This window comes from Carlito syrichta, unplaced genomic scaffold (assembly GCF_000164805.1).
Source record: "Carlito syrichta isolate Samal-C Ts95f unplaced genomic scaffold, Tarsius_syrichta-2.0.1 Scaffold306737, whole genome shotgun sequence".
Classification (NCBI taxonomy): Eukaryota; Metazoa; Chordata; class Mammalia; order Primates; family Tarsiidae; genus Carlito; species Carlito syrichta.
In genome coordinates, this window is record NW_007250833.1 from 12,399 (window position 1) to 22,281 (window position 9,883).

The following is a 9,883-nucleotide window of genomic DNA, read 5'->3' on the forward strand; positions in this document are numbered from 1 at the left end:
GGACAGCCACTGCACTCTAGTCTGGGTGACAGAGTGAGACTCCAACTCAAAAAAAACCAAACCAAAACAAAACAAAAAAACGCAATCTAGTCATTCTAGACCTAGGTCTTAGCGGTGGTTTCATGTGTTAACATGCCAATTGTGGTTAAAAGTTTTTAGGGATGACCTTCCTTTCACCAAGCTCATGAATTCATTATTAACACTAAGTGCCAGTTTCTTCCTTTTTAATGAGAAATATAGTCACCGCCGGGCTCCGTGGCTCAGCCTGTAATCCTGTGCCTTTGGGAGGCTGAGGCGAGTGGATTGCCTGAGCCCGCAGGTTCGAGACCCACCTGGGCAGCAAGACCTCATCTCTACAATAAATAAAAAAAAAATTAGCCGGGCGTGGTAGTGCGCCTCTGTAGTTCCAGCTACTTGGAAGGCTGAGGCAGAAGGATCGCCGGAGCCCAGCAGGTCGAGGCTGCGGTGGCCGGGAGCGGCCACTGCACTCCAGTCCGGGCAACAGAGTGAGACTTCAACTCAAAAAAAAAAGAAAAGAAATATAGTCACCAAGGGTACCTTATCCTAGGGTAAGCCCATTCACACACCACATGGAAAATCAAGGCTTATTTTAACCAGTTTGCTAGTTTACCAGAAATACAACAGCTGAGGGCATAGAAAATTCAAATCTTCAGGCTAATACACTCTCTCCCTGTTAGAGACAGGACACATGGAAACCATATTATAAGCAGACTTATGGTGGGCATGGAGGCAAAAGAAAGCTGTCCATGGCACACGTGAAATATTTAATGGTCATAAGGTAAAACCACTGATGCGTTCACCTCTGTAACAGAGGCATACCTGTCCGCAAGACCTGACAAAGGTCAGGCAACCTCACCCTGGCACCGTTTGCATGGGAAAGGCCAATGTTTGCACTTTGGCTCTTTTATCATGCTGCCACTGATGCAAGGTCTAGCAATGATTGAACAATTTCCACATGATGGGTACTGTCCTAAGCATTTTACATATCTGTAACCCAGGCACATATTGTATCTCTTATGAGCTTCAGATTTATATTTCCAATTGTTTGTACAACATTTGAATCGAACTCATTTGGCTTAGATTTCATAGTTACAAACTTTGATTCGTAAGTCTCCTAAGTACTTCCATAGTAGGAATGGGGTGTTCTAAATATGGTATTGCAGTCACTGGAAGGGCATTAGCTTACTGAGAGTTGGATTACTGTGAGTCTCCAAGAATATGATCAACTCTGGACTTAGATCAATTCTGAATTTATGAAGCTGTCAGCCAGATCAACACTGTTTGTGCTTTCACTGATATTGCAATTCTGTGGAATCTCACCTAGAGAGAGCCAAAGTCAATCAAGTTCCTTCATTCACAGATCTTTCTTTTTTTGAGTTGGAGTCTCGTTCTGCTGCCCAGGCTGAAGGGGAGTGGCACACTCATGGCCACCGCAGCCTCGACCTGCTGGGCTCAGGAGATCCTTCTGCCTCAGCCTTCCAAGTAGCTGGAACCACAGGCATGTGCCACCATACCCTGCTAATTTTTTGATTTATTGTAGAGACGATAGCTCACTAAGTTACCCAGGTGTTTCGAACCTGTGGACTCAGACAATCCTCTCACCTCCACGTTCCAAAGTGCTGGGATTACAGGGGCAAACTACTGTGCCCGGCCACAGATCTTTCAACAGTGATTAATGTGTCAGGCACTGGGAAAACAGTAGTGAACAAAACAAAGTGTCCATCCACAAGAACCTTCCATTCTCTCTCTCTCTTTTTTAAGTTGGAGTCTCACTCTGTGGCCCAGGCTAGTGTGCAGTGGCATGCTCCGGGCCCCCACAGCCTTGACCTGCTGGGCTCCGGTGATCCTTCAGCCTCAGCCTTCCAAGTAGCTGGAACTACTGGTGTGCGCTATCACGCCTGGCTAATTTTTGATTTATTGTAGAGATGAGGTCTCGCCAAGTTGCCCAGGTGGGTCCCAAACCCGCAGGCTCAAGCAATCCACTCGCCTTGGCCTCCCAAAGTGCTAGGATTACAGGCTGCGCCATTGAGCTCAGTCAGATAATTTTTTTTTTTTTTAAATGCTACTTGTAGCTGGGCTCGGTGGCTCAGCCTGTAATCCTGCGCCTTTGGGAGGCTGAGGTGAGTGAATTGCCTGAGCCCGCGGGTTCGAGACCCGCCTGGGCAACTTGGCGAGACCTCATCTCTACAAAAAATCAGCAGGGCGTGGTAGCGCATGCCTGTAATTCCGGCTACTCGGAAGGCTGAGGCGGAAGGATCGCTGGAGCCTAGCAGATCGAGGCTGCGGTGGCTGGGAGCGGCCACTGCACTCCAGTCTGGGCGACAGAGTGAGACTCCAACTCAAAAAAAAAAAAATGCTACTTGTAGGCTGGGCTTGGTGGTTCACACCTATAAGCCCAGTACTCTGGGAGGTTGAGGTAGGAGGATTACTTGAAACCAGCCTGGGCAACACAGCAAGACCTTCTCTCTACAAAAAAATTAAAAAATTAGCCAGGTATGGTGGTGTATGCCTGTAGTCCCATCTACTCGGGAGGCTGAGCCCAGGGAGGTTGGGACTACAGTGAGCCGTGATGGCACTACTGTTTTCTAGCCTGGGCGACAGAGCGAGATTACAACTTAAAAAAAAAAAAAAAGCTACCTGTAGAATGCAATGTCCACACTCTGTATATTTACCTTAGAGGGTGTGGTATAAGAGTTCAAGAGGGTTTCCTCTTCTTCCTCCACTTCAATTCTAAACATATTGGTTAAGAAAAACAACAATAAACATTCATCTAAGGCAAGGGCTGATTAAATAATAGATCTGAATATTAGGTGACTTTTAATATTTGTTTTTAAATTACACATGTAGCCAAATTATCAAACACAACAAATTATCAGATACAAACGTGGCTTGGCGCAAAGAAGTTCAGCAGAAAAGGATACAGTTCTTGAATAGAAACGATGTCTCTTGCCCCTGCATGTCCACTGTCCTTGCAGGCACTGTGTCGGGCTTTGGACAATCTTTTGCTCAGAAACTGAGGAATAAAAGATAGCGAACATATTCTCTATAATCAAGTAACAGAGGAGGCATTTCCCATAGCCTCGAAGTAATAACAGGGATTCAAATTATAATCAAAGATAAAAAATTCCTCAAAGAGTTAAGATACATGCAGACTAAAAACAGACTTATACTGTGACTATCTACAACACATAACAATTCGAATAATACCAAATATTTGGTGAAGATTTGCCTCCTGCTGTGAAGTTTTAAGTGCTTTACATCCACTTTCTAATTTTTATAACAATCATAAAAAATATGGATTATTAGAATCAATGACAGAAGAGGAAACCGAGCTCAGGGACATTAAACAGTCTGTCCAAGCTCACATCGGGACTGGAATCCAGGCCTGATCCCAAAGCCCACGCTCTTCTCAATATATCACAACATTTCCTTTATGCAGAAATGGAGAATCACATTACAGGGCTATTTTGTTTACATTTTGTGCTTACCTCACGCTCAAAAGAGTTCAGGATCTCTGAGGTAAGATGAACCTTATTTGTGCTGGAGCAGAAGGCGAGAAGTTCACCTACCATTCCCTCCTCATTTTGTCCATACAGAACACAAAGCTCTACCACTGTAGGAAGGAAAATTGGAAATGTAAGAACTTAGTTCATTTCTTGCAGCTTTCATTTTTTTTTTTTTTGAGTTGGAGTCTCACTCTGTCATCCAGACTGGAATACAGTGGCTACTCCCGGCCACCGCAGCCTCGGCTTGCTGGGCTCTGGTGATACTTCTGCTTCAGCCTTCCAAGTAGCTGGAACTACAGGTGTGTGCTACCACACCCAGCTAATTTTTAGATTTATTGTAGAGATGAGGTCTCGCCAAGTTGCCCAGGCGGGTCTTGAACCCGCGGGTTCAGGCAATCCACTCACCTCAGCCTCCCAAGGCATGGGATTACAGGCTGAGCCACCGAGCCCGGCAGCAGCTTTCATCTTGAAAAGCAAAAAAAATTTCCTCTCTTTATTCAATCCATATTCATTCAGCAACAGCCAGTGCTAGGCACTGAGAAACAAAACAGAATCTTGTCCTCACATAGCTTACTACTGGGGGAAGACAGTGGAGGACAAGGGCAGAATCAGGGGGACCAATTAAGAGAATCATGGCAGGCAACCTCCTTGGGTCTCCACCACTGTGGGAGTTTTTCTGGCCACTTAATAAATCCTGTTTTCTTATTTAAAAAAAAAAAAAAGACAGCGAGAGAGAGAATCATGGCAAAGTCCAGGTGACAGATGGTGGTGGCTTGGCTCAAGGTGGTGAGAGTGGAGGTGGCGAGAAGTGGTTGGACTCTGGATGGGATACATCCTGAAGGTAAAGCAGGTGTAACTTCAGACCAGGTGAGCTCACCAAGGGAGTGTGTCCTAGAAAGGAGAAAAGACCCAACCTGTGCCTTGGAGTGCCCACGAGCATTTGAGATGAATCTATAAGGTCTGAGTAGCGGTGACAAGCACATCTGAAGAAAAACTTGGAATAATGGCTGAGAAGAGAAAAACAAAGAGAAAAAGATGCACGTGTCAAATGCTGCTGATAATTTGAGATAAGGATTGAGAATTTATCACTGGCTTTAGCAAGGTGAAGGTTACTGGTAACACTGAAGAGAGTAGTTTTCAGTGAACTGGTAGGAATCAAAGAGCTTACTGAAATGGATTTAAGGAATAAACACTTGAAGATGGCAAGTACAGACAATCCTTTTGAGGTATGCTTTAATTGGGAAGAGAAATGGAGTGGAAAGTGGGGTCAACAAAGTATTTTTTTTTTTGAGTTGGAGTCTCACTCTGTTGTCCAGGCTGGAGTGCAATGGCACGCTTATGGCCACCGCAGCCTCAACCTGCTGGACTCAGGCGATCCTTCTGCTGCGGCCTTCCAAGTAGCTGAATTACAGGCGTGTGCCACCAACCCGGCTAATCTTTTGATTTATTGTAGAGATGAGGTCTTGCCAAGTTGCCCAGGCTGTTCTTGAACCCATGGGCTCAGGTAATCCTCTCATCTTGGCCTCCCAAGGTGCTGGGATTACAGGCCACCGAGCCTGGCTGACAGAAGGATGTTAGAGAGGGTGGAAGACAGTCATCTGGAAGGGTTAGAGTGAACAGACCAGGAAATATAGTACAACTGTCAGACAACATTCAGGTCCCGTTGACAACAGTGATTATCTGAAGTCCAGAATTCCAAAGCCATGGCCAAGGTATGTGAGATGGAAGCAAAAACATCTTAGACTGAAGTCTTTACAAACTGGTTCTAGAATGCATTTCTCTCATTTTGATTTCATACTCACCATATAAATTTCTGACAACGATCTGGTTTTTTACTTAAGACTCCTTTTAAGAAGAGAATGCGGGGTGGGCACGGTGGCTCACACCTATAATCCCAGCACTTTGGGAGGCCAAGGTGAAAGGATTGCCTGAGCCTGTGGGTTCAAGACTAACCTGGGCAACTAGGCAAGACCTCATCTCTACATTAAAGCAAAAAATTAGCCGGGCATGGTGGTGTGTGCCTGTAGTGCCAGCTACTTGAAAGGCTCACCTGAGCTCAGCAGGTCAAGGCTGCAGTGGCCGTGAGTGTGCCCCTGCACTCTAGCCTGGATGACAGAGTGCGACTCCAACTCAAAAAAAAAAAAGAGAATGCACTGGGCATAATGACCTGGAGTATTCTGGTCTCTATGAATGAATTTCTCATCATAAATTAACATGTTTGTATTTTTTTTTAAGAGACAGAGTCTTACTCTGTTGCCCAGGCTGGACTGCAGTGGCCCGATCATGGCTTACTACAGACTTGGACTCTTGGGTTCAAGTCATTCTCTCTCCTTAGCCCCAAGTAGCTGAGGAGGTATATGCCACCATGTCCAGCTAATTTTTAAAAAAATTTTTGTAGATACAAGATCTTTTTATGTTGCCTAGGCTGGACTCAAACTCCTGGCTTCAAACAATTCTCCTGCCTCAGCCTCCCAAAGTGCTGGGATTCCAGGTGTGAGCCATCACGCTCAACCTGCATGTTTTAATATATAAGTTCAAAGTTGTTGACAGGTGGGTAAGGCAGGTGCATAATCATCCCAATTCTTTTTTTTTTTTAAGTTAGAGTCTCACGCTATTGCCCAGACTGGAATACAGTGGCACACTCACGGCCACTGCAACCTCGACCTGCTGGGCTTAGGTGATCCTTCCACCTCAGCCTTCCAAGTAGCTGAAACCACAGGTGTGCACTACCATGCCCAGCTTACTTTTTGATTTATTGTAGAGACAAGGTCTCACCAAATTGCCCAGGCTGGTCTTGAACCCCTGAGCTCAGGCAACCCTCTTGATTCGGCCTGCCAAAGCACTAGGATTACAGGCTTGAGCCACCACGCCCAGCCAGTCATCCTAGTTCTAAAAGTGACAACTTCCACATCTCCCTAGTCTTTGCTTCAAATAACTCTTAGAGCTCCACCGATATGATGACCATGTATCAGAGCCCTGCCCTCCAGGACAGGAAACAGGCTCACAGGCAATTAATGCTCCTTGTCTGTTTCTCCATCTGTAAGCAGAGGGAGTGACAACAAGCCCCCTGAAATTCCTTCCAAAGCTAAAATTCAACTGTAGAAACCACTTCAAGGGATTCATGTGTGCAGAGACCACCAAGAGCTATGATGTAAGAACTGATGGATCCGCAGAAGTTTAAGGTGAAGGCTGGAAAGGGAGGAGCCAAGAATGAAAAGCGACATTTCCAAAACCCCATGTCTCTTGCTTTGTTATCAGGCCTTCAACGATTTCCAGACTCAGCTAGGCCACCAGGGCCTAGCCTCAGGCCCCAGTCCCACCTTTCAGAAACTTCACGTTGATTTAAAATAGAGCTTTCCGTTCTTTTCTTTTTGAGTTGGAGTCTCACCCTGTTGCCCAGGTTGGAGGGCAGTGGCATGCTCCCGGCCACCGCAGCCTCGACCTGCTGGACTCCAGCGATCCTCCCGCCTCAGCCTTCCAAGTAGCTGGAACTACAGACACCACACCCACCATGCCCGGCTAGTTTTTTGATTTACTGTAGAGAAGAGGTCTCGCCAAGCTGCCCAGGCGGTCGTGAACCCTTGGGCTGCTCTGGCAATCCTCCCACCTCGGCCTCCCAAAGTGCTGGGATTACAGGCGTGAGCCACCGCGCCCAGCCTGGGCTTCCCGTGCTTATGGTCGATCTGGGATGCCAGCAGTACCCCGTGGGCATTTCCAACTCCCCACATCCCAAGTCTCGAACTCGGCGTCCTCCATCATTTCACGGCCACCGGGGACTCCGAGCCGGGGGGAGGTGAAACTTGGAAGCGGCCCCCTTTCGGCTCTAGACGCCTGGGGACACGGGCGAGCGCGTGGGCCACGCCTGGGGCCCGGGAAGGGGCGAGGAACTCACGTCTCTCAACCACAGCCTCCTCGCAGTCCAGGCCGAAGATCTGCAGCTCCTCCGCCAGCCGCTGGGCGGACGCGGCCATGGTCACCTGGCCGGGGGGGGGGACGGGGAGCCAGCCCACCCGGCTCCGACCTGCGCCCCAAAATCCACGGGCTCGGAGAGCGACGAGCAGACCAAGGTCCCTCCTGCCACCCCGTGCGGACCGAGATGGGAGGTGACCCAATGGTCCAAGCCCTAGAGGTCAGAAGGCCCACTCGTCGATCGCAGAGAAGTACTTTTTAAACAAAAGATCTGGGGGTAGCCCCCAAACGCTCCGAAGCGAGGGAGCAGAAATCTCGAAAGGTCGCTCTTCCGGGGACAACGTCCTGCTCCTTAAAAGCCACGGCTGGGCTTCCCAGGGACCCGAGCCGAGCGGAGCCGAGCAGCCGGGAAAAACCCGCCAAATGGTTTAGGCAGCGCGCGCACGAGCGAGACCCGGCTTCAGCCCCGCCCCTTCCTCTCGTTCCCCACTGCGCACGCGCGTCCGACGGCGCGTGCGCACCGTCGCCGACCCGCCTGCTCGCGCGCATGCGCCTGGCGGTCCGCACGCTCCAGAGTGCATGCGCAGTCGCCGCTCGCATGGCGGGAAAGTCACGGGAGATTGGCGAGGCCCCGGGGTCTCCCGCATGCATACTGAATTTCTGTGCTCGCGAAGGATGCGTGTGCGCTCGCTCGGCGGAGCTCCGTAGCGTGCGCTCGTCTTTCTTTGGGCCCGAGCCTTGGTGCGCAGGCGCTGTCGTGTACGCGCCTTCCATCCACTTTGCCAAGCTGTGCCCAGCGTGGGAGTGGAGGGGCGTATGGTCCCTGCGGTTCCCCCTTCTCTGTTCCCCTTGTCATTGGTGTCGGTGGTGCCCTTGCTTCGTCCTGAAAGGGTCGCTTTGGCGGCGAATCTGGTTGTTATGGTTCTTGGGATTTATCACCGTGGTGCCAGCCAGAGGGATAGGTCTGTTTTCTGATTCTGGGAGCATCGGGGGAGACAGGAGGTGGGAAGGTGACAAGTGATTTAGCTTTGGACATGTTAAGTTTTAGTGTCTTGGGGACTTCCAGGTAGAGGTTCCCAGTGGGTAGGTGACTGGAAACTTGGGATTGAGGGTAGGTCACTAAAGGACAGATGTGAGGAATTAGATGAGAAAGGGGTTCCCCCCCACCTCTGAAGTACTTTTTTTGTTTTTTTTTTGGAGTTGGAGTCTCACTCTTGTCGCCCAGACTGAAGTGCAGTGGCACACTGATGGCCACCACAGCCTCCACCTGCTCAGCTCAAGCGATCCTTCCTCCTCAGCCTTACCAGTAGCTGGAACTACAGACACACACCACCACACCTGGATAATTGTTTAAACAATTTATTTATTCTAGAGATGATGGCTCACCAAGTTGCCCAGGCTGGTCTTGCATCCATGGGCTCAGGCAATCCTCTTGCCTTCACCTCCCAAAGTGCTGGGATTGTGGAAGGGGGCTTAAAAAGACATCTCCAATGTCAAAAATTAGGCTAAGCATGAACTCAGCCTCTGCACAGTTAAGCATGTACTCAGCCTTAACACAGTTCAAAAGTTCTCTTCCTGGAAACTGGCAACAGCACCTGGTGGCTAGGTTAAACTGTTTAACAGCTTTGTTTTTGCTTCTGTGAACCCCACTAGCATTGTTTGAAAAGTACCTACACCTCCAGGATGTTGTGGTTTGGCCCACTTGGAAAGTCCCATTGTGGTTTTGCTCCATTTAAGCAAACCCCTACAGCAAATGGGGGTCCTTGCTGTGGGACTGGCATGTTTAGCAGGCAAGTGGTCACCAGCCCAGCTCTTGGCTAATAAACTTCTCCTTTTTATAACTTGTACTTTTGGTGTCAGTGTCTGTGAATTAAGCGCTTGGTCCCTATTTCAGTACGTAGGAATGCAGGTAAAACATTCTTCCCCTAAAACAGCACATATTCCCCTTGGGGGGTTAATATTACATCTCAGGCAGCTCTGTTCTGAGCCACCACCCGCCCAATCATAAACCTCTTGAGAGATGAGTTAGATGGTCTTAGTGGCACCGTCTAACCACTTGTCTCAACCTGGGGAATGTATGCAAGGAATATGATTAAGATGCCAGGGCCTGCAAAAATCTTATCTTTAGAGGATCTTCTCTAGTAGCTGGTTGGATGACTTTCCATGTCTCTGGGGACACAGTGGTGGCTGCCTTTACTTGTGAATGATGAATCCAGGGGCAGACACTGCTGACTTTGATGACCGTAGGAGTAGTAAGGATTACTACGTGGGGCCCTTTCCACCTTGGGGTGAGGGCCTCAGCTTTGTGCCATTTTATCCAGACCTGGTCACTGGGCTGGAACGGGTGTGGATGTTCTGGAACCAGTTTCTGGAAGGCTGCCTGCACAGTCTCAGTAACAGCTTGCTGAACTCTTTGAAGAGCCTGCAGTGACTGAAGCAAATTATGG

General features: G+C 48.8%; 1 protein-coding gene across 1 annotated transcript in view; it reads right to left on the minus strand.

Annotated features, from left to right (window-relative positions):
• The window catches only part of LOC103265662 (DNA polymerase alpha subunit B), a gene marked incomplete at its 3' end in the record, with an annotated part of 17,069 nt that extends 9,489 nt beyond the window's left edge, over positions 1-7,580 (minus strand). Inside the window, exons 1-4 of the mRNA XM_008063316.2 lie at positions 7,420-7,580; positions 3,510-3,634; positions 2,943-3,034; positions 2,694-2,751 (exon numbers count right to left, since the gene is read on the minus strand). Of these exons, the coding sequence (XP_008061507.1) occupies positions 2,694-2,751; positions 2,943-3,034; positions 3,510-3,634; positions 7,420-7,498 (354 nt within the window). The remainder of the gene's footprint in view (positions 1-2,693; positions 2,752-2,942; positions 3,035-3,509; positions 3,635-7,419) is intronic.
• Between the last annotated feature and the right edge of the window lie 2,303 nt (positions 7,581-9,883).